This window comes from Sminthopsis crassicaudata, chromosome 4 (assembly GCF_048593235.1).
Source record: "Sminthopsis crassicaudata isolate SCR6 chromosome 4, ASM4859323v1, whole genome shotgun sequence".
Taxonomy (NCBI): Eukaryota; Metazoa; Chordata; class Mammalia; order Dasyuromorphia; family Dasyuridae; genus Sminthopsis; species Sminthopsis crassicaudata.
In genome coordinates this window covers 118,583,758-118,609,759 of record NC_133620.1, presented here as the reverse complement: position 1 = coordinate 118,609,759, position 26,002 = coordinate 118,583,758, and the positions used below count along the sequence as shown (strand labels likewise).

Here is a 26,002-nt window from a genome sequence, read left to right as displayed (position 1 = left end):
TCACATAGGTGATAAGTCTAAGAATTATGCCCTTTGATTCAAGGCCAGTGGTTTTTTTTCTGGATCCTGTCATGAAAAGTAGAGGAGGGGAATCTCTACGTAATCTGATTTTTCCTAAAGCATAATGACAATAGCTAAAGACTGTGTTTTGTTGATGTTGCAAAGTAAGAGATTCTTATTATTAAGTCATTGTGCTACCAAATTAGCTAGTCTTGAATATTTTTAATTTATTTAATAAGAATTTATAAGCACCTACTAATATATAAAACACTTTGAAAGAAACAACTTTTCCTTGAATCTTATCGCTTTTTTTTTTTTTTAAATATTAGATTTGTGATTTCTTTGATTCAGGGAACTAGGTAAGGAAGCTTACTGTCATGTCAGTATAAGAAACTCCATTTTTGCCACTAGTTATAAATAATTTGTGTTAGAATACATCTCAGTTTTATTATGGAAATGTCTTTCCATTCAAACCTAAATCCTATATTTTAGCTGCCCAGTTGCTACTCCCATTTCCTTCAACCTCACTCAAAAAGCTCCACCGAACACTACCCACCCTCTTCACTGTTCAATTTCTTCTGTATAAGCAACAAATTTGCTTTCATCTTAAATCTTTTCTTATTCCTTCCTTCTTCTGGATCTCACAGAGACCTGGCTTCCTCCTGACAACACAACCTCACTGGCTGTCCATTCCAGCACTCATTCCCCTTGAATCAGAGATTAAGGTGAAAGAGTTAGAATACGCCTTGCTCCCCACCGTAACTTCTACACTCTGCCTCTCCTCCTCCATTACTCTCCTCCTTCAGGGTTCATGTATCTAGCTCTCAGACTCACCAATAAAGGAAAGGGACAGTCTATAGAAATCAGTTGACAGTATTTTGATTGTAGAGTAGATATGAATTGCATGATACTGGAAAAAAAATCACAAATGGTACCACTTGGGATCACTATAAATTTATGTTACATAACCTCAGGTTGGCCTTCACTGCTGCTAGATGAACCTTTTATATATCCCCAATTAATTCATTGTCCCACTCACCACAGCATCTTCTCCAGACCTTTTCATCCTTCCTCAAATCTCTCATGACTCTCCCTTTCACCACTACCTCAGAAAAGAACCTTGCTTCATTTTATTGAAAAAAAAAATTGAGGTCATTTGCCAAAAGATCTCTTTCTTCTGTCTCCCTATCTCCTATCACTCAGATATCTTCTGCCACTATGTCTTTGTTCACTCCTGTCTCACATTAAGAAGTGGCCCATTCCTGTCCAAGATAAACCTTTCTCACTGCTTGCTCAAGTGATTCCATTCCATATCATCTCTTCCAGCAGATTTTCCCCTCTATCATGTCTACTTTCTCACTTTTCTTTAATCTCTCTCTCTATTGACTGCTTCCTCCTGTCTACAAATATGCCCATCTCTTTCCCATTCTCAAAAAATCCTCACCTGATCCTTCCATCCCCAATTATCCCATATCTTTTCTATCTTTTGTTGCTAAACTCCTTGAAGAGGCCACCTAAAAAGGGTTTTTCCATTTACTCTTCTCTCATTCTTTTCTTAATTCTCTATAATCTTGTTTCTGATATCATTAAACTGAAACTGCTCTTTTCAAAATTACCAATAATCTTTTTTATAATAGCTTTTTATTTTTCAAAATACATGCAAAGATTAGTTTTCAACATTCACCTTTGCAAAACCTTGTGTTCCAAATTTTTTCTCCCTCTCTCCCCATCTGGCCCCTCCTCTACACAGCATTATATATTCCCAGGTTAAACATGTGCAGTTCTTCTAAACATATTTCCACATTTATCATGTTGCACAAGAAAAATCAGATCAAGGGGGGGGGGATGAGAAAGTAAGAAAAAGCAAGCAAGCAACAATAACAAAGGTGAAAATACTGATATTGTCATCCACATTCAGTTCCTAGTCTTCTCTCTGGATGCAGATGGCTCTGTTCATCACAAGTCTATTAGAATTGGCCTGACTCACCTCGTTCTTGGTTCTACTCACTACACGTAGCATAGGTTCATGTAAGTCTTTTTGAAATCATCCTGTTACATACTTTAATATATTTATCATGTATTGTTCTATCTACCATCTAGGGGAGGGGGATGTGGGGAAGGAGGGAAAAAGTTGGAACAGAAGGTTTTGTAAGGGTCAATGCTGAAAAATTACCCATGCATATGTCTTGTAATAAAAAGGAAAAAAAAAAAAAAAAGAAATCATCCTGTTAATTATTTCATTGAGTGGATGCCCATCAGTTTCCAGTTCCTTGCCACTACAAAAAGGATTATTACAAACATTTTTTAACATCTGGGTGCTTTTTTATAATCTCTTTAGTGTATTTAGACCCAGTAAAGATATGACTGCATCAAAGAATATATACAGTTTGATAACCCTGTGGACATAGTTCCAAATTTTTCTCCAGAAAGGTTAAATCAGTTCACAACTCCACAAAAAATGTATTAGTGTCACAGTTTTCCAACATTTCCTACATTTATCATTATCTTTTCCTGTCATTTTAACCAATCTGAGAGATGGGAAGTGATAGTTTAGAGTTATCTTAATTTTCATTTCTCTAATCAACAGTGATTTAGAGCATTTTTTCAAATTACTAGAAATGGCTTTAATTTCTTCATCTGAAAATTATTTATTTGTTGAAACCCTAGATTTCTTAGAATCAGCTGGAGTCAGGATAAGCAAAAGTCTTCATTCTTGTTCTTTTGGGGTTGCTTTCAGGGGATTAGATATAGGAATCTCTACACCTCCTTCCTCTCTCCACCACCAAAAGAATGAATCTCCTCTTCCTCTTCCACCCACTGATCCCTCTTCCCTTTTTTCACCACACCCACAGATCGAGCCAGCATCGAATTGAGTAAGGTCATCCGCCAAACTTGTTAATAGAGAATTGTCCAATTGATAATTAGCCCTAAGTGCTGGATTACCTTGCATCTAGGTTAAGTACATCCGCTCAATTCTAGCCCTTTACATTTATTCATTATCTTTTGACCATTTATCACACTTTTAATTTGAGTCAATTTTATATATTTTTAAAAAGAAGTTTAAAAAGAAGAGATATGGGATAATTGGGAATGGAAGGATCAGGTGAGGATTTTTTGAGGATGGGAAAGACATGGGCTTGTTTGTAGGCAGGAGGAAGCAATCAATAAAAAGAGAGAGAGATTGAAGAATGTTTTGAGGAGAGACGATAGAGGAGGAAATCTGGTGGAGGAGATAATGTGGAATGGGATCATTTGTGCAGTAAAAAGTGTGTGTATATATATATATATATTTTAAACTTTAAATGTCCTTTATCAGACCAATTCCGATTGGTCTGATTTAATTGCCTATTCCAAAGGCCCTTTCTTCCTTTTCATCCTCCTCCTTTTCTCATTCTTCTTCTTCTTCTCCTTCTCCTTTTTTCCCTAGGGACTTTAAAAAATTTTAAATACAATTTTATTTCAATTCAGAATTCTCTCTCTCTTTCTTTACCTTCCCTATCCATTGAGAAGAAAACCCATTACAAAAATATTTAGTCATATAAAACAAATTCTTACATTGGGAGAGTGAAGGAAAGAAGGAACAAAGGAATGAAAAAAGGAAAGAAAACTATGTACAATGTTCTTTTGGTTCTGCTTATTTTACTTTGCAACAGTTCATACAAGGCTTCTCTGAAACCTTTCCCTTTATCATTTCTTACAACACAATAGTATTTCATCACATTCATAAACCATAATTAATTCAATTGTTCCCAAATTGATAGGCATTATCTTGGATTCCAATCCTGTTCTACCACAAAAATAGCTATTGTAAAAAAATTTTGTACATATGTGTTAGGATTCTTACAAGGTGCTATGTCACTGGAATTGATAGAGACAATAATTATCTAATTTAGCATGATACTTCTCTAATTCAGTAAGGTACTTACTAGAGTTCCACAAGATTCACACCTTTAAGAGAACATATATAAGGATGGACTTCGTGAGATTCAGAAGCCAGTATTCAGTTGAGGAGATTCACAGGCCAGAGAAGGCAGTCAGGCAGAACGAAGGAAGATAGAAAAGTGGTGGCAGGCTGTTCTGTGGAGAACACTGAAACCAAGATCCAGAAGGCCTCCAGAAAAACTAGCCAAGCCCCAAGTGAAGGAGACAAGACTTGGAAAGAGACAATAAAGGAATTGGACTTTAACTCCTGGCTGCATTTGGGGTGATTATACTGAACTGAAACTAAGGCTGCCTCCAGAAGCCCCCCAAGAAACCTGCTCCCAGAAAACATTATATTCTAGAGAAGAACATTACACATCTGGGTTCATTTCTTCTTTATTCAGTCTCTTTTGGCATACATCTAATACACTAGATCAGAGTATGCATAAATGAATATTTTGGGGCGTAGTTCCAAACTGTTTACCAGAATGATTAGACTAGTTCACAGCTCCATTAGAGCATTATAATACCTATTTTCCCACAGTCCCTTCAGCCTTTGTCATTTTCCTTTTTGTTAGCTTTGACAATCTGATGGGTAACTCACTTTTCTCTAATTATTCATCATTTGGAGCATATTTTCATATAGCTATTGATAGCCCAGTGGTTTTTTCTCAATCTTCACCCTTCTTAATCTTTCTGACCACCCTTTTCTTCTCTTGATCTTTAGGATATCACTCTGTCTTGATTCTTCTCCTACCTATCCAATTAATCCTTAACAGGCTCCTTTGCTGGATTTTCATCCAAATCATGCTCACTCACCTTAAGTGTGCAATAAGGCTCTGAATCTCATTAAGTCCCATAGACTCAGTTATTTAACTCTATACTAATGTTTCACACATCTGTTTATCTAGCTCTAACTTTTCTGCTGACCTCTTGCCTCATATCTCCATCTATTAGATACTCAAACTGTGTGTGTATGTGATCTTAAACTTGTATCCTAAAGTGAACTGATATTTTCCTCAAAAACTGTGCATTTTCAAACTTTTTTACTAATGTAGAGGGACAGTACTAGTTATTTAGTCACACAATCCAGGTATGTCCTTGTTTCCTTACTATCAATCAACTCTCCCTCCACCCCTATTCAGTCTGTTTCTAATACTTCTCAGTCTCACCCTTTCCACATCTCTTGATCCTGTCCTCTCCTTTCTTACATTGCTCTGGTCCTAATGCAGACCCCACCTCTCCTCATACATAGACTATCGAAATAGCCTGAGGGTGAGTCTGATTGCCTCAAATTTTTCCCTATCCAATCCATCCTCCATTCAAATATTCAAGTGATTTTCTTTAAGTACTCCCTTTCATCTCCCAACCAAATACAGAATTCTTTGGGATTCAAAGTCCTCCATGATCTCACTCTCCCTCTTATACATGCATTGTCTAGTCTTCCCACCTGTTATACCCCATCTCCCATGTACTTTTCAATCTAGTGACACTGGCCTCTTTGCTACTTTATGAAAAAACATTTCATCTCTTGACTCGAGGCATTTTCTTTTTTTTTTTTTTATTATAGCTTTTTTTATTTACAAGATATATGCATGGTTAATTTTATAGCATAGACCATTGCAAAGCCTTTTGTTTCAATTTTTCCCCTCCTTCCCCCCAACCCCTCCCCCAGAAGGCAGGTTGACCAATATAGGTTAAATATGTTAAAGTATAAATTAAATACAATATATGTATACATATCCAAACAGTGATTTTGCTGTACAAAAAGAATAGGACTTTGACATAGCGTACAATTAGCCTGTGAAGGAAATCAAAAATGCAGGTGGACAAAAATAGGGGGATTGGAAATTCTATGTAGTACTTCATAGTCATCTCCCAGAGTTCTTTTGCTGGGTATAACTGGTTCAGTTCATTACTGCTCTGTTAGAACTGATTTGATTCATCTCATTATTGAAGAGGGCCACGTCCATCAGAATTGATCATCATATAGTATTGTGTTTGAGTATATAATGATCTCCTGGTCCTTCTCATTTCACTCAGTATCAGTTCATGTAAGTCTCTCCAGGCCTTTCTGAAATCATCCTGTTGGTCATTTCTTACAGAACAATAATATTCCATAGTATTCATATGCCACAATTTATTCAGTCATTCTCCAATTGATGGGCATGCACTCAGTTTCCAGTTTCTGGCTACTACAAAGAGGGCTGCCACAAGCATTCTTGCACATACAGGTCCCTTTCCCTTCTTTTAAGATCTCTTTGGGATATAAGCCCAGTAGTAACACTGCTGGATCAAAGGGTATGCACAGTGTGATAGCTTTTTAAGCAGAGTTCCAAGTTGCTCTCCAGAATGGTTAGATGTATTCACAGTTCCACCAACAATGTATCAGTGTCCCTGTTTTCCCACATCCTCTCCAACATTGCACATTATCTTTCCCTGTCATTCTAGCCAATCTAACAGGTGTGTAGTGGTATCTCAGAATTGTCTTAATTTGCATTTCTCTGATTAATAATGACTTGGAACATCTTTTCATATGGCTAGAAATAGTTTCAATTTCTTCATCTGAGAATTATCTGTTCATATCCTTTGACCATTTATCAATTGGAGAATGGCTTGCTTTCCTATAAATTAGAATCAATTCTCTATATATTTTGGAAATGAGACCTTTATCAGAACCTTTGACTGTAAAAATGTTTTCCCAGTTTATTGCTTCCCTTCTAATCTTATCTGCATTAGTTTTGTTTGTACAAAAACTTTTCAATTTGATATAATCAAAATTTTGTATTCTGTGATCATTAATGAGCTCTAGTTCTTTGGTCATAAATTCCTTACTCTTCCACAGGTCTGAGAGGTAAACTATCCTATGTTCCTCCAATTTATTTATAATTTCATTCTTTATGCTTAGATCATGAACCCATTTTGACCTTATCTTGCTGTATGGTAATAAGTGTGGGTCAATGCCTAGTTTCTGCCATACTAATTTCCAATTTTCCCAGCAATTTTTGTCAAACAGTGAGTTCTTATCCCAAAAGCTGGGGTCTTTGAGTTTGTCAAACACTAAATTATTAAAGTGATTGACTATTTTGTCCTTTGAACCTAACCTGTTCCACTGATCAACTAGTCTATTTCTTAGCCAATACCAAATGATTTTTGATAACCGCTACTTTATAATATAATTTTAGATCTGGTACAGCTAGGCCACATTCATTTGATTTTTTTTTCATTAATTCCCTTGAAATTTTTGACCTTTTGTTTTTCCATATGAACTTTGTTGTTATTTTTTCTAGGTCATTAAAATAGTTTTTTGGGAGTCTGATTGGTATAGTGCTAAATAAATATATTAGTTTAGGTAGAATTGTCATTTTTATTATATTTGCTCATCCTATCCAAGAGCATTTAATATTTTTCAATTGGTTAAATCAGACTTAATTTGTGTAGAAAGTGTTTTGTAGTTTTGCTCATATAGTTTCTGATTTTCCCTTGGCAGATAGATTCCTAAATATTTTATACTATCGGTAGTTACTTTAAATGGAATTTCTCTTTGTAACTCTGTTGGATTTTGTTGGTGATATATAAGAATGCTGTGACTTATGTGGGTTTATTTTGTATCCTGCAACTTTGCTAAAGGTATGGATTATTTTTAATAACTTTTTAGTAGAATCTCGGAGGTTCTCTAATTTTACCATCATATCATCTGCAAAGAGATAATTTGGTTTCCTCATTACATACTCTAATTCCTTTAATCTCTTTCTCAACTCTTATTGGACTCCAGGCATTTTCACTTGATGTGTTCTTTGTCTGGAATCCTCTCCTTTCTCATTCATATTTACCTCCTGATTTCCCGGACTTCCTTTTAAGTTTCACCTAAAATCCCACTTTCTACTGGAAGCTTTTCCCAGTCCCTTTTAATTCTAGTACTTTACCTCTATTGATTACTTCCAATTCTTTCTTTTTTAGCTTGTTTGTTCAAATTTGTTTTCATTTTGTCTTCCCCATCAGATCATGAGCTCTGCAAAGATAAGAATTGTCCTTTCTCTTTCTTTATTATCTCCTGTTCTTAGCACAGTATTTGGTATATAGTAAATGTTTTAAAATGCTTTTTGATATTTCATTGTCATGTGAATAACATCAATCATTTCAGTGATGTCATTTCATTAAGTAAATATCTTTCCTTTTAATTAAATATGTAACATATTAGTAGGAGCTCAAAAGCATAGTTGTAAGGGTGTCTTGAACCTCAGGTAACTATCCAAAAGAGAAATCACCCAAGTGTGAAATTTCTCCTGATATAGCACTGTAGTTCAGGGAGAGACTGGAAAAGAAATTTCTTCTTCCAGTGCAGGTCAATAGCTGGTTTGCAACTTAGAATTTCAGAAAATTTCTTTGAGAAACTGAACCATTGAATAACTTGCCCTGAATAGCTAGAATGTGTCAGAGGCTAGACTTGCAATCAGGTTCTCCTTACACCCAAAGCCATCTTGGTACAATGCATTCAGGATAGTACAATAGAAAGAGATCTGGCTCTAGAAGCTAAGGACTGAGATTCAAATCAATCCCACCTCTGATCTTTTACCATTCTAACCTTAGACAGGTCATTTAACCTCTCTATTCCTTAGTTTCCTTATCTTTAAAATGAGAGGTAAAACTAGATAAAGTCTCTTGAGGTTCTAAAAATTATGATCCCATGAATCTTATAATCCTAATGCTTTTTTTCTTCTGACTTTCATTCCTCATTAAGGAAAACATTTTAAGTTAAATATTTTTTCTTATAGTCTTATACCAAGAATTCCAGGAATTGAATATGAATATCCTTAACCATTCCTCTTAAACATGGACATCCCTTCTAATTATGGCCCCATTTCTGAATATCAGCAAAGTGAAATCAGGTTCCTGTTTCCAGTATTCCTCACTTGGACAATAGGAGGGACAAAGGCTTGCCTTACAAATTTTTCTAAGCAAAGTTTCAGGAACAGAACATCAAGAGAGATACTGAAATCCTGAGACTAGGAAAGGTTATGATTTGCCTTGAGGCAAATCACCAGCTTTAATCCATGATCCAAATATAAGCTTTTTAATGAAAACAATTTTAATATAGTTAGCAGAACTGCTGATATTATATTATCCTACCTTGATACGTAGCACAATACTCATTTAAGTCTATTTCCCTTGCAGAAATGTTGGCTGACTGAGTTCCAGAAACTAAAATCACTCATTTGCAAGGCCTGCATGAAGAGCAACCGAGCCCTTCAAAGCCGACAGCGAGGGAATGAATTCATCAAAGGTTGATGTTCTTGGATGTTAGCTCTGCCACTAAAATAAATGTTTAAGGAATTAATACTTTTAATTCCCTCAAGTGTGAAAAAAAATAGTAATGAAAGGTTGATAAATTAAAGGAAAGGTCTGAAATAAAATTGTAGGTCTCTAACTAGTGTTGTAGGGTTAAGTTCTGGTCCTACAGTAAAACATGTTCAGAAAGGAATCATCTCCCATTAATTATAAATTTTTAAAATAACATTCCAAGAAAGCCCTTCTTTATGCCAATAGAAAGCCTTCTATTATGCCAATAATTAAAACAACTCATCTTTCTCTTTTTGCAAATAGAATAAAAGAACACTTCTCACAAATTCTACTTCCTGGCCACTTTGAGAATTTAAGAATGCCCAGGCTTTAGGGGCAGATAAGTGGTGTGATAAAATCAGGAAGACCTGAATTCAAATTTGGCCTCACACACTTGACCCTTCCTAGCTGTGTGACCCTGAGCAAATCACTTAATCCTGATTGCCTCACACACCCCCACTCCAAAAGAAAAGAATGTCTAGTCCCCAGAGATCAATAAAAAAAACTTGGTAATTGGTGAAGGGAACTCAAAACAAGGAAAGGAAAGCTTACTTAATTATATATCTTTTCTTTTCCATTATTAAGACTATTAGATTCTTAATTTTTCTTCTACTGCCAATAGGCTATCCAGAAATAGGTGTTTTCAGTACATAACTCTCAAGGTAGTACTTGATCCACTAATAGTCACACTTTTGTATGGCACAAGTAGCACAATTATTTTCCACAATTGTATTTGTTTATTAGAAAACCATTTTGTTCTACTTGTTAAGTTAAAGGCATATAATATAATAGATATAAGAATGAAAAAAATTCTTTTATTTTATTCTCAGCAAGTGAGGAAAGCCTTGGTTATCTATCAGAAGAGGGATGGAATCAAGCAAATTAACTCTTACAAGTGTAAATGATTATTTTTTTTGTCTTCAGCCCTCACTATCCTCAAAAGTATTTATTTTTAAAATATCCTTTTAGTTTGACACCATGTTAGATACTATATCACTTAATCAGGAGCTGTTTCAATACTTTATAATTAGATTTGCTTAGAATTATGTTGAAATAGCCCCCTTGTCTTCTGGGGTTGCTTTTCTTTGTTACTTTATCATGTTACAGTAGTTTTTAAGGCTAGAGAAGATGTAGTACACACACACACACACACACACACACACACACACACACACATATATATATATATATATATATATATATATATATGTAGTACTTTGGGATAAATAGAAATAATGGGACCAGGCAGTTATCAAGTGGTAAGTATAATAAAGAGTTTTTCCTAAGTTTAAATTTTTTGTAAAGGTACTAATATCCTTTAGAACAAGAGTACCCAAATTTTTGGAAGCAAGATACTACTATGCACTCTGACTTGAGGCCTGCAATGGAAGGAAGTCATTTGGTACTACTAATAAAGAAGGCCTACCATTGGAGGCATGGGAAAGGGGGATGGTGGAGATTAAACTGTTAACTTAAGTGGTCATCATATTAAATGTAATTTCTTCTGGCCACCTTCTCCACCTCAGTGAAAATTTCTGGGAGCTTTGAAGGGGAGTGGGGGAAAGAAGGGAATGGAGAGAATGTGCTTCCAGGGACCACATCTATGATATCTGTGATTAACTTATTGATAATGGAGGGTTCCCCTACTTTTTAAGTGATCTTAAGAATCAAACTTTATCATATAACCAGAAAATACTTTATCAGACTGTGTTGTACATGCTGTATAGTTTTGAACATAGCATTTAATAGATGTTAATATAATAAATCTATATTCTTATAGAGTCTGAAAGCAGAAGATGGGACTCCAATTTCCAAAGATCACATCAGCCTCGTTTTTCATCTTTATATCATAATCCCAACCAATGCAGAGGTCCTCGGCCTTACTCAACTAGATTTGAAACTGATCCTTCAGGTAAAGAATAAATTAATAAAATGGCATCAATATGCTTACAATCGATATATCTAATTTATATTCTTCTGTATAGCAGATACACAGATAAATTCCATATTTTTTGGACTTTTCATAGTTTATTAATTTTTATTACTTTGCCAAACATAATTTCTCCATTTCTTTATAATTTTATATTTAAACAATAGAAAACTATTTTAATAATCATATACGACACATATGTCCTCTTAACTCAATCCTAATAAAATACAGCCCACTAATAACACTATTCTGAGTTTTTCCGTGACTTGGCTTAATATTGTGTAAAAGCGTTACAATGTAATCTGGGAAATAAAAACAAATCCTTTACATCTTACATCTGTAATACAGATGATATCTGTTTTTAATGTAGATGTTAAGCTAACTTGGGTACACAGTAATTTTCACTTTAAATACATGGAGAACCTCACATCTATATTTTAAACCTAAATTTGAAACAGTTGTTGATACTCTAACTCTATACATTTTCAAATTACTCCAAATTTATAATGTTATCCTTTTGAATAGTAGTGCTATGCAAACACCTCATTATTTTAAGTCTAAATCATGTTTTATTTTTTTACATTATGACCTTAAAAACTTGTAAATGTTTCAGAAATTGTTAATGTAATGCTTAACTAAAACCAAGTGCAGTTTTCGTTTTGAACATGGTCCATGCAAAGATTTCTAAATATTCCATTATTAAAAGTAGGAAAAGGAAAAACTGCAAAGATTTGGATTTAAAGTTATTTTAGAGAATCAATTGAACTAGTTTAACCTTCAGAGGCTTGCCAGATAAAGCGACTGTCTATTCAGCATAGCTTTCAGATGGTTTAATTCATTGTGCTTAGTAATCCTCTTCAGTAAATGCTGATACAGTATGAATATAAATATGATTTCTCTTTTATCAAGTAACAGTCTATCAGTCAATAAACATTTATTATCAACTTTTGCTAAGCTCTGTATTAAACATCAAGGCAAAAGTGAAATTAGATCATCTTTATATTTGTGTTGCTGGCATATAACTGAAACTGAAGGAAAAGATTTTCTTTAATTTAAATACATTATTAAATTATTTTTACTTGCTCAGTGTGATAGTTTAGTAGCTGAGCACTAGACAGAAAATGATAGGTAAATTTGTCCCCTGCCCTAAAAGCAAATAGGAAAGATCATTTTTTCTGGAATATTGTATCATTGGAAGACATGACCTTTTTTGATATAATTGCCATCAATAAAGTTTATTTTTTGTTTTAATACAAAGTAAGATATAGCATATGTGTATCTAAAATATATTTTTATTTTAGATTAGAGGCAGGTAAGTTGCCTGAGACAGAGTGTTAGACTTGGAATCAAAAATCTAAATTCAAATCCTGGCTCAGATATTTACTAGCCACATGACCCTAGGCAGGTTACTTAACTTCTCCCTCAGTCTCATTTTCCTGATTTATTATTACAGATTACATTAAGTATTATTGTTATATTATCTACCCCACAAGGTTGTTGTGAAGATTAAATGAGATATTTGTAAAGCATGTTGTAAACAATAAAATGGGACAGTTAGGTGGCCCAGTGAATAGAATGCCAAATTTAGAGTCAGGAAGATTCATCTTTCTCAGTTCTAATCTGGCCTCCAAGGAGCTACTTACTAACTCTGTGACCCTGGACAAGTCACTTAATCCTGTTTGTCTCAGTTTCTCATCTGTGAGATAAACTGGAGAAGGAAATGGTAAACCAGTATCCTTGCCAAGAAAACTCCAAATGGAATCACAGAGAGTTAGATATAACTGGAAAAAAAAAAAGGCAGTTCGCTATTAGTTATGTTTTTCTCTGCTGTGTACTCCTTAAGGATGTTGAAAACATGTCTTATTCCTAGCATCATATTTTGCAATAAATTTTTGTCAGACTGGTTTGAATCTTTCGTTGAATTGCTCTTTCCGTTTGTAGAGAACTTGCTGACATCTGATATAAGCTGGAAAGACTTCCTTTAGGAGAATACCCCTGAATTGATTCTTCAAGGAAGCTAGGGATCTTAAGAGATAAAGATGAATGTGCAAAGAGAAAAATTATGAAATAAATCTAGAAAGTAGATAGGAGCCAGATTGCAAAGAATTTTAAATACCAAAACAATGGTTCTATATTTTTTACCCTAATAGAGAGCCAGTGAAGATTTTTTAGTAATGATATCATCACACTAGCATCTTGGCAATAATAAATTTGATTACTGTGTGGAGCATAGTGTGGGGAAGAACAAGGAGACCAATTAAGAGATTATTTCAGTAGTCCAAGTAAGAGGTAACTTAGAGTATTAACTATAAAATCTTATAGAGGAGATTGGTAGGGAAGTGCAAGCCAGATCATCTCATTGAATAATGGAGGTAAAATGCAAATTTACAGGAAACTTAGCAAAAGATCAAGTTAAGCTAAATCATACCAAGAACATATAGGGATAAAGTTGCATGGGAAACAATAAACAGGTAGAAAATGGAAAAGATCATTCAAGGTTAATGTAAGAAACTGTTCTTCCCATCATTGATGATGGAGCCACTACCCCAAGGTTCAAATATCAAAGTCCCCACTTCGGTGCCTGAGAAAGAACTTGTGACATTGGAAGAAAATCAAGAAGGGAAAAAGTGTTGGAACTAGACTTAAGTACAGTATACATTTAATCTGGAGGCAACACAATTTGGAGGTCATGGAGAAACTGACTCTCAAAATATCATAAGAAGAGAGGATAAAAACAAATGTTTAGAAAAAAAGGATATTATTATTCAACTGAGCGGTATAGAAAATATGAGATTTCCCTTAGGGATAATGTTCTTTAACTATCAAAAGACTTGTGATTCCATAGAACAAAATGTCACTTTAAAGCTTCTCTTCCAACAGATGTCTTCCATTTATATGTTAAAATTATCACAGGTTACCTAAAAGATACAAGACATGATGTCAGCCTCTTGATTATAAATATCAAAGCATAAAACAGGAAGAACTATATTCACCAAAGATGTTTGCCATAGTTATGATGGATTCCTAGCTCAGAGGTAATTGTTTGTAGAGACAGTGAAATCCTCCAGATGTTCCTGTTTGTGGTTATTGACCCATGCCCCAGAATATTTCAAAATTTCCTAAATAAGGTAAATTTTCACTTGAGAGACAGCATGACATATTAGATTGAGGACCATCCTTCTAATAACCACTGCCTGAGTCTGAGTAATTCATTTAGTTTCCCAACACCTCTGGCAACTCTCTGAGATCATAAGTTAAAGAGAAGTTTCTAATCCACATTGATGTAGTTTTTCCTCACCAGGATTTCTTCACAATCACAAATTCAGTTTCCACTCAAATATTTTTCTTCCCTCAAAATCATTCAGTCTAATTATCCGAGTGTTGGAGAGGAGTGAGAGAAAAGGGAAATCAAGTATATAGAGATATTTATTACCCAAATCACGATATACAATTGGATAGACAGTCCATGCATTCATTGTTAAGGCACTGCAAAGAGACAATGAACTGGATCCAGAATTAAATAGAAGAAAGAGAGCAAACTGGATTGCTCTTAGGAAATCATACCATACTTTTAATGATCCTAGGCTTCTCCCTGAAACAAAAGCCTGTAAAGGGCTAGAACTGAGCAATGCACTTGGATGGTGAAGCAAGTGAGACTAATTGCCAATTGGACGGTTCCCTATTAACTTGTTTAAGGTTGACCCTCCCCAGCTGTTCTGTGCTGACTTGATTGGTGGGACAAAGAGGGGGAAGTGACGTGTGTGGGAGGAGCAAGAAAAACTTGGGTGGTGGAACTCACGCTCACTTGCACTCGTGACCGGGCGTTGGAGGCGAAGGTAAAGATCTAGAATAAAGACGTTTAGTGATCCTGACTCTTGCTGATTTCTGGAAAGATAGAGTTCCAGCAAAAGCCTATCTCTCTAACACTAGCATTCTTTGATGGAGATAGATAGTGTGCTTTAGATTATAGAATACTACCTTTGCAAAATCTTAAAGAGGAGAGATGGAATGTTGTATAAAGGGAATGTCTTTTAGGTTGACTTGAATAAATAGTGCATAAAGGAAAAGAAGCATGGAAGTTAAATTGGAGAGGATTTTTAAAACCAAACTAAAAATGGCATGTTTTATCTTAAAGGTTTAATAAAAATCACTGAATATTTCTGAGTAGGGTGTGACATGATAAGGCTTGTGTTTCTTCAAAAATAATTTGGCATCTATGCTAAGAATAGATTGGGAAGGGGGAAAGCTATCAAAAGCAGAGAGCATTTATAAATCTAATGTACTGGTTTAAATGAAAATTTATGAATACTTGAACTAGAGTAGAGGCTAGGTAAGTGAAGAGAAGAGAACAGATATGAGATGTGGAACAACAGTCAAGGAGACGTGGAAACTGTTTTGATATGGATAGTAATGAAGGACAAAGAGTTAAGAATGACTTTAAGGTTGAGAACCTTTGTACCTAGATGTGTGGTGCCCTAAAGTAAGGAAAAAAAGGAAATTTGGAGGAGGGATGAACTTAAGGAGAAATGTTAATGAGCTCCATTTTGGATATGCAGATAGATATCCATATGCCTCTGTAGCATCCAAGTAGACATGTCCAGCAGTTATTGTGCAAGGCAAGTCATGTAGGTAAGTGGTATCAAACTCAAATAGAAACAGATCCTTGTTGACCACATAGTGAATTAGAAAATCACAAATTATCAGAGTTTGACACCTCTCATATAAATGACCTAGGGCTTCATTATAGCCAATCTTATTACTATCCCTAAGATTATCATTGTTCATCCATCAACATGTAGTATCAAAACTTAAAGTAGTATATAATGATTGGCATCCAAGAATTTAGGAATGAATAAAATCTTATCTATTCACTTTTCCAGAGAAGAAAAGAGTGAAACTGCCATTTTGTTATCTGTGCTACAGAAATAATTTGCTCAATTTGTATGAGATTAGGAACTTATAGAGAGAAAAAAAGCCATTTTTCATTATTTTTATTTTTCCTAAATTTTGCAGTTCAAATGTTAAGTGCCAATTTATGTACAAGACATTCTGTTGTTAAGTATTATAAAAGATCATCATAAGTTATTTATAAGGTATGCTCAAATGTATATTTATATATATACATATACATGTGAATGTATGAATATTTATGTGTATATGTATGTGTGTGTAACATATACATATACACATAAAAGTATTTTTTAAAAATTCTTGGTCTCATAGGTAATATGGGACTTTAGATTAATATACAATGCTCTGCCAGGGTTGATTAAGATCATGACTTGTATTTTACCTAGTGCATGCCAAGCTTGCAATATCTTCCCAATAATTTCTTTTTTCCCTTAAAAAATATTATGTTATTGATATGATTTATTTTGACACAACAGATAATAGCCAGCAAATACTTAGAGAAATCTGCCACATACAGTATGTTCCTGAGAACAGTTAAGGAGAATCACCTAATAGAGTGATTACAGACAGGAATATATCACTTACCAATGTATTTGTGAATATTAAATTTACCACCTATTAAGAGAAAATTATGGAGTGGTGGATAGGAGTCAGGAAAGCCCAGGTTCACATCCTGTCTCTGACATATACTGGCTGTGTGACCAAGGGAAAGTCATTTAACCTCAGAAGCAATTTTACTCAGTAGTTAAAAATGCTGTTTGAAGTCAGAAATTCAAATCCTGCCTACTTGACTAGGTGATTCTGGGCAAATCACTGACTGGATTTTCTGAGCTTCAATTTCTCCATCTGTCAAAATGAGTATAATAATAGTACCTATTTCATAGAGTTGTTGTGAGACTCAAATGAAAAAAAAATGTATGTGAATTGCTTTTCCAACTTTAAAGTGCCACATAAATATGAATTTATTGTTGTCTTAATCTCCCAAGCAGCTGACACAGTTGCTAATCTGCACCATTGGAGAAAGTTTCCTTATCCAGAATTCTCTATACTAATGAAGTCAGAAATGAAAGGAAGAAAGGGAGGGAGGGATGGACAGGCAGACAGACAGATGGATGGATGGAAGAAGGAAGGGAGGAAGGAAGGAGAGAGGGCAAGAAGAAAAAGTATTACAGAGAAAGGAAAGGATTTGTGTTTTAACTTTAATCATTTGTTAGCAACACTTCTTTCATTTGATCTCACTTGTTTTGGTCCTTTAATGTTTTTTCATTTCCAGTAATTTCTTAATTAATTGCATATGTCTAGAATATTAAATTATCACACATTTCTTATATATAATATATATATATATATTGTTCATACTCAATAGAATCTTCTAGAAAACTCTCTAACTGGTGATACCATTCAGAAATAGAAAACCATCAGCAAGAATCTCAGCTCAGCCATTTTAAGTTAAGAAAGAAGTATTTAGGGGTGTGGGTATTGCAGAAACCCAGTTTATAGGCAATCAGCATTTCAGTAAAATAGCTATTGAATTCAGTCTGATTTACTGGTGGTTGAAGGGTTTTAAAAAATATATATATTTAAAGAGTGTTCCATGCATGTTAGTTAGATCTAGTTAATGAAGTATAAAGCAAAGGAAATAATATCATTATTTGTGAATCCATTGTATTTATCTTGTTATCAAATATTTATTGCTCTCTTACTGAATAGATGGTTCTACAGAAATTTAATTCAGATAATCAACAAAGTGTTCTATTTTTCACTTCTGGAAATTTAAGAAAGAATTGAAAAGTTGAACTCTTGGAGAAAGGAAGAAAAGGAAAGGCAAAGTGTCATTTAATAATCTCCCTCTCATTCTCTTAACTCCTGAAAATTTTGTTGTATTTTCAGAAGATTATTTTTTACCCATCAGTTATATGAGTCTTTGCCTTTCCTAAGTCTTGCTACATCATATTACAAGTTTGATTTTTTAAAATGTCAAGAGGGATAACTGAATTCTGAGAAACATTTGTCAGATCTGGACTTCAGTGCCAATAGGGCTTAGGTGCTTTGGCTGTAAGCAGGATGGGGCAAGTGTTGTCTAAGGTGCTCCTCTTGTTGCTTAGGAACAATAAAACATGAATGACCTCAAGAGCTAGCATCCAAGGACTTGGCTGAAATATAACAGTAATGTTTTGAATTTTGAAGAAATCTGCTTTTACCATGTTGGTAGAAGAGTAACAGTCTTAACACAAAAGAATATCCCTAGGATGGTAGTGCAGATTAAGGTACAAGGCTGGAAAATTTAGCATTTTTTGAGATTTTAAAAGTTGAAAGCAAAAATAAAGTTATAAAATATTAGGTTATTATAGTTCCAAAGAGTTTAGAAATATAGAGAAATATACAGATATCCATAAACTTAAAACTTAGGAATGCCAGGGAACATTCTGTTTATATTTTCACACTAATTGTAAAGATAAAAATTCATTTTTCCTATATTTGCTTTCTCAGTTCAGGTAACTGTTATGAAGTACATATTATATGGAATATTTTACTAGGATTGGACAATTAATATTTTATTTGAGAAATTTTCTTCTCTATTTTCAGCTTTTGTGAAGAAAGTCTTTTTTGAAAACTAGTTACAAGATCATTTTCTGTTGAATTTTGTCCACCTCAATTCTCCTGTACCTTTTTTCTCAGCAATGTTTCATAGAATTCACAGTAGAAAAGCAAAGCAGCACCAGATTCTAGGCTGATATCTATATTCCTAGAGCCGTGTTAGAAGTAGAATTTGTTTGTGCCAACAAAAGAACTAGCTTGTCCTCCAAAATCAACATTGTGAGGTAAAAATAGTTCCCCTTTGATGGCCAGCCCTCCAAGGCTCTGAATTTTCTCATCCCTTTATTGGTAAGGGTTAAGCCTGCTCCCTTTGGCTGGGTAGGAGGAATTAAACATGAAAATCACAAGCCTTGGATGGTCTTTCCTGGCCAAGGGGACCATTCCTGTGTAAATGGTGACTATCTTCCATTGTTAAGCAAGGCCTGGCAAAAAACTTTCTCCCTGTAAACAATGGTAACCATCGAGGTGTGAACTCCATCATCCCCATTAACCTCTGGGAGGTGTTAAACATCAAAGCCTACTTAGAACTTTTTAAATGCTAACGGGTGGTCAAAGAACAAAACTACAGCTGAAGTGAGAAATGCTTAACCTTTTCCCTGCTGTTAGATACCTTTGCATTGGCCAGCTGGTGATAAATGATCTGTAAAATCCCACACGTGGTAACTACCAATTCACCAATCTTCCTGTGGATTTTCATGTTTTTATTAATACTTTAGAATGTAGAAGGGGGTTGTGCAGACATGTTTATAGAGCTTGATTAACCATAGTAATAGGGGATTTATATTGTATAACTGAAATTAGTACATCACTTGGAAACTGTATTGGGCCTTGTTTTTTTTAATTATTGAATTCTGTCCCTTAACAACCTTTTGCCAGAGATGCTTAACAAGTAGCATTTTGCTGGATTTAAGTTTCCCTTCTCCAGTACAACCCCTTATGGAGGTGTGATCCAACAGTGAGATCAGCCAAAAGATTGTAACCCAGGAAGAGAGTATAACTACCTCCTGAATTAATGTGCCCTTTAAGACTTTTGCTTATGTATTAAATTTTAACTTTGATTAAATCCCTCCCCTCATATATCACATTGTGTTATAGAAGTTGACTCTGGGTTTTCAAAGTTCTATGTAAGCTCCACTAAAATGGAAATCCTTTGACTATAGGTCCAGGAGCTGTGTATCTACTATCAATGGATTCTTGGAGAAAATCATTAGAAAGTCACTGGCTTTTAAAAGTTCACCTTTTTTGTTAAATCCACATCAGGGTGTACTTTGTAGGTTAGCGTTCTTACACCAGAATTCTCCTCTAATATTCCCTATCAAGAAGGCAAAAGGTGATTGAATTATAGGAATAGAAAGAAGGAATACTATAGGGACTGTGGAAAGCCAAACATTGTTTTTCCCCAGTTGGCAAAATTTCTACCTGAAAGCCATCTGCATCTTAATTTTCAGTTCCAAAAGTCATTGGCAGCAATAAATGTCTAGATATAATGCAGATGGTTGGGATTGGTGTTAACAGGAACAATTTTGTCTGTTTCCCAAAGGGAAAAGCTTCAGCTCTACTCTTTCTACCAACAGTTCTACCTCTCTTAATTAATTGCTTCCCACTTTATAGAGCATAGGATAATGGGAGGGTGGGAAGGAGAGGAGAGAATAATAGCAGGGACAGGTGGCAACAACTGAAAGGAGAATAAAGTACTGCTTTCTAGATACATGTTTTTGGTAAATATTCAGTTATGTGCTATTTTTCCTAATTGAATTATTTAGAGTGTTGAATTATAAGGTATGGGTTTTATTTTTGTATATATCTCTTAGGTAGAGGATATAGGTCAGAAGATCAGAGTCAGAAGAAAAGAAGATTCCAATACACTCCCAGGTAAATAAACATCTATCTGCTTTCAGACTGTTAAAATAAATTTTTTAAGTATTACGCTAGGCCAAAATGAAATAATGCTCTCTTAAACTCTGGGACTCATTTTCTTCATATACAAAATAAGGGATCTCTAAGGTCGTTTTCATCTTAACTCTGTAATTTTATAACTTTTTTGTTTCATCTTGTAGAGCAAAGCCTTACAGGCATTTAAGTATCATGATTTAACAACATATATAAGTATAAATTGGGTAATGATTTTGATTTTACTCCAAAGAAAAAGCTAGTTGGGGTGTGAGGTCAGGTGTCAAAAAGTCACTGATTCTATCAGTCACTTCAGAATAAAAATGAAAATAGTTTAATTTGTTCCTTTTCATTTGGAGGTCTAGGAGCCAATATTTGCTAATTGCTTTGAGATCTTTAAATAAAAGAACTAGGCAAATATCTAGTAGTGATATTTGTTTTAGTATTTTCTTTTTTCCTCCCTAGGATTTTTGTTGACTCTATGAACTATGTTACATTGGATGTATTTAAGGTCTGGGCAAATTTTAAATATTCTTCCTTCAACATATTTATTGTATTAATTTTAAATTGTTTCACACAGGCTTCAACAATATTATATATTAAAATCTTGCCAAAAAGTTGAAGTAACTTAAGGAGCAGGAATATCAATAGGACAGTATATAATCACTTTACCACTGAAGCCTGCCAGCCCATATTACAATAGTAACATTGCCACAAACCTTCAAAGGAGACAAAGAGAAGTGTGGCATAGTTCACTTAGTGAGAATGGGTCAGTAAGTTAGTTAAACCTGTGTCATTTACTCCCTTGTGGGATTTAATTATGTAGAAAAAAGAAGCATAGGGTAGCTGCAAATTATAAATTAACCTGTAGTATTGACAGTCCTTTAGCATGTATTTCTTTGAAAATATGTAAGCCAGGTCTCTTTAGAAAGGAATTAGATACTATTCACTATGTGATGCTACTCAGAATTTTTATTTATTTTTAATATTTAGTATTCCCTGGTGTATTTGCATGGGACAAACATGTTTTGTTTAGAGCTTTAAAAAAGTGTGAATCAGCAAGTCTCAGGAAATCATTCTTAAATTCAGTGACTGATTTTAGTAAAGGAGTTTTGAATTGCAAGTTTGTTATTACCATGGTGTTAAAAAAAAAAAAAAAAAAAGATGTAAAAGTAATTTAGAGTGTTAGGGAGATTTTCTAATCTGGTAGTTTAGAACATAAAATCCACTTTACAGTACATACTAGCTTCTGCTGTTTTGCACTTTGTCATTGTACCAGTCTGTTAGTGCTTATAAATTTAATTCAAAACAGTGCTTTTGCAGCCATTAATAAATTTATATGTTTGCTTTAAATTGTTCCAATAACACCTTGAAACTTGTCCTGGAATGTTTTGTCAACATAATACATGATGACTCAGATTTATTTAGTGAATATAGTAACTGGGCTTGGAATCATGGATACTTGAGTGCAAGTACTTCCTGTCTGACATATTTAACTGTGAAACCATGGGGAAGTCACTTAATTTCTCAGTACCTCAGATCACTCTTAGAGTGCATTGCAGGTAGTTGTCCGCTTATCTGCATTAATGGAGAGACTTTACACACTGGCAGTTTCCTATCCTAATGAAGTGGACCCTCCCTACTGCCCTCCCTCCCAAAAAAGTAGAAGTGCTTCACAAACACTAGGACTAGAATAAAGGTTAAACAAAAAAATTTATCTGGCTTTCTCCATCTAAGAACTGATTGCTATGAAATATTTACTATGAGTCATCCCTGCTGGGACTTAATTTTTTGTTTTTTGTTTTTTGTTGTTGCTCATTTTATTTTTTGTACACCAAGACTGGATGGTGTGGTGAGTGAAACACAGTCAAAAATGGAAGTTTGTTTCTGTGATGTCGGGCATGAAGTAATTCAGATTGGTAAAGATTTGTTAAAGAAGCTGTTGAGACATAGTAGTAGAGATCCTGATTTGTAAAACTATTATAAAATAAAGACGATGTAGCAGGAAAAAGAACAAACCTATTCTGCATCCTCACCACCCACTCCACACATACACACACCCATATTTCCTCCAAACAGATCCAGAAAAAGAACCAGACAGAATCTTAATTGGAAAGTCCAAGAAAAACATCACAGTGAGTTATTTCCTAGCCCAAGTCAAATTGATTAAATCTCTGGACTCTGGAGCATTCCAAAGCAGAAACAGGTTCTCTATGCATCAGAGCAAGAAGAAGTCCCACATTCCAACTGGAGAGCCCTCAATATATATAAGTATAAGAACAGATACCAATCATTGCTTATTACCCAGTTCCAAGTCTCAGATCCAGGGCAGACTAAAGAGAAGACCTGGACTAAGGGTGCTGTTGCAAAATTAAGAGTGGTTATGGGCCTTAGGCTGTGTATCCATCAAGGAGCACTCAGAAACAAGTTGAGAAATAAGCAACATCTTATGTGGCTGAGGGCTCAAGAACAGAATGAAGTCTCACTTCCAGCTTCTAGACTACTCTGAAGGTTGCAGAAAAATAATCAAGGCAAGAACCCCAGATCCAAGGAAAGCCTAATACTGTTCTTATCACCGAACCAACAGACCATTCTGGCTGGCTGATAATAACTGAATTCAGCAGCAATCTGCTGGAACTCCAACCAGCCACAAGCCTACAGGCCTTTTGCTGGGTTCAAACCTAAGTCATGAACAGGACTTGTAAAGTTCAGATTGGGGAAAAGGAGGTAAAGAAGACAGCAATCAGACTTTGCCCTGGATGCAACTAATTTGGGAATATTGAAAGCTTGAGGGTCCCCAACCTGAGATATCTTTGATATACTGGAATAACACAATACTCAGTACCCCCAAGAAAGCAGTGAATAGATCAGCCCAGACATCCCCACCCAAAGTATACAGAGTCCAGTCCTAATGATGAGGTTTATACTTCAGTAAAATTAGGATTAATTGAGGTCTAGTGGCAGGTTTGGGGTACAGCGAGTCAAATGGAGCTCCCCTGCAACCCCTTTGGATTCGGTGCAAAGATACAAAGTAAAATGAGGTCTAGCAGCTGGCGAGAGTCACCGTAAATGAATTTACAGGCCCGAAAACCTAGATTGATAAAAAGAGGTTTACTGTAGGGTTTGGAAGCAAGGTTAAAGTCTGGTTAGTAAAAGGTATTAGATAGAAAAAGAAATACACCAAAGCAGTGGGACAGAAAGTCTGTGATGCAAAGCATGGTTGCTAGCATCTTTCAACTCTCTGCCAAGGGATGATTCCACCTTGGCTCTTTTATTTGCTTCAAGGAGCCTAGGGCAGTGCCAAATTCTTGGCTAGCTTTTCAGATAAGGAAGAAACTGTTTTGGGGAAACCTGAGCAAATAGTTGGGGGTTGAGAAAATCCAAGCTAGCTTAGATCCAGTGGGGGCTGGGTATAAGCCCAAACTGGCTCAGATAGGATCTCTCCCCTTAGAATACAAAAGGGTGGTTTTGACCAGATCTTGTAAATCAAAGGTCAGTCCCAAAGGAAGTTGTAGATCCGAAAAGGAATCTTAAAGGGGGCTACGCCCTCATCACTAAGACCAAGTCTGAAATTAGGAATTTCAAACTAAAACTAAAAAACTAAAAGAAATTAGGAATTTCAAACTAAAAGAACAAGCAAAAAAAAAAAAAAAACCATAAAAACCTATTATGGTAACAAGGGCACTCAAGATGACTCCAAAATAAAAATATCTACAAGCAAGATCTCAACATAAAATATAGCTTGGGCAAAAATTCAATCAGAATTCGTGGAAGAAATGATTCTTTGACCTTCATGGTGACTAAATAGAATCAGGAAAAAATAACAAGAAGATCGTAAAGAAGAACGATGTTGAAAAACTTAATTCTGATCAAAACAACAACTATAAGAGATTTATGATGAAGTATGTTACCCACTCCTCACAAAGCAATCATAAACTTAAGTTGCAGGAAGAGTCAAAGATTTTCAGCCATTGCCACTGTGTGGATTTGTTTGACCATGCCTTTTTGTTACAAGGATTTGTTGTATTGATTTGTGGTAGATTTTAGAAGGAAGAATGAGAATAGAAGAGAGATTAAGACAAATAAGTGTTGCCCACAAAAGGTACTATTCTATTTAAACTTTTTTAATGCACTGAAAAAAAGTTCAAAAAGAAGCACAAACTAGTAATACAACTTTAAAAGGAACACATTGCTGGGAAAAAATCTTAGCAACAGATTTCTCTGATTAAGACTGCATTTCTCAAATGTGTGGGAACTGAGCCAAATTTGTAAGAATAAGAGCCATTCCCCAACATAAATGATAGGAAAAAGCAGTGTTCAGAGAAGAATCAAAATTATCAAATCATATGAAAAAATGCTCTTCTAAATCACTAAAACCAATGCACATTACAATTCTAAAGTACCACCTCATACCCATTCTATTGGCTAATAGGACAGTAAAGGAAACTGATAAATATTAGTGAAAATGGAAGAAAATAGATATTCTGATGTACTGTTGTGAACTAGTCCAGCCATTCCTGAAAGCAATTGGAACTATACCCAAAAAGTTATTTATTGTGCATATCCTTTGACACAGCAATATTGCTATTAGGTCTATACTCCAAAGAGAAGGAACAGAGTATTATGTATTAAAATACTTAAAGCAGCATTCCAAATGAAGATTTGGAATCTGAGAGTATGATCATCAGTAAGGTAATGGCTAAAACAAGTTATGGTTATAAATTAATGGAATACAATTGTGCTACAAGAAATGATGAAGGAAAAGTATTCAGAAAACTCTATAAGAAGATATATGAATTAATACAAAATGAAGTGAGAAGAACCAGGAGAACAATTTACACATTAACAAAAATATTGTAAAGATAATAAACTAAGAAAGATTTAGTAACTCTGATCAACATAATGCCAAAATTCTCATGATGAATATGCTATCCACCCCCAGATAGAGAACTGATAGTCCCAAAGTACAGATTGAGGAATGGTTTTGATGTGTGTTTTCTTCCCTTTCTTTTTCTTTTTTTGGTGTTGGGTAATGTAGAAATTTGTTTTATATGATTTCATATTTGTAATGGGTTTTGTATTTCTTGCCTTCTCAGTGGGGAAAGGGAGAGAATCTGAAACTAAAAATAAAATAAATTTGAATTTAAAGTAGTTTGTTGAATTTATTATAGACTTTAAAAAGAAAACAAACCATGGAATGGAGGTTCATGCTTTTATGTGCAATATTTTTGTATATGGAAATATTCATAGGATTTTTTTGCATTCATTAAATTTAGAATTTTTAAATCTTCTTTTTAAAGATAATAATCTTTTATCCTTTTCATTGAAAACATTTCAAAGTCACAATATTAAATCCAAAAAGGTCTAAACAACAGGGGAAGGAAGAAGTAGAATATTGATTTGAAAAATAAG

At 34.6% G+C, this 26,002-nt stretch overlaps 1 protein-coding gene across 4 annotated transcripts in view; it reads left to right on the top strand.

Annotated features, from left to right (window-relative positions):
* Positions 1–26,002, top strand: part of FAM120B (family with sequence similarity 120 member B) — a 121,993-nt gene that overhangs the window by 94,250 nt on the left and 1,741 nt on the right. For 2 of the 4 annotated variants that reach the window (XM_074309277.1, XM_074309275.1), the window contains 3 exons: positions 9,097–9,205; positions 11,042–11,173; positions 20,512–20,572. In XM_074309277.1, the coding sequence (XP_074165378.1) occupies positions 9,097–9,205; positions 11,042–11,173; positions 20,512–20,572 (302 nt within the window). The remainder of the gene's footprint in view (positions 1–9,096; positions 9,206–11,041; positions 11,174–20,511; positions 20,573–26,002) is intronic. The other 2 variants (XM_074309276.1, XM_074309274.1) reach the window with 1 other exon arrangement.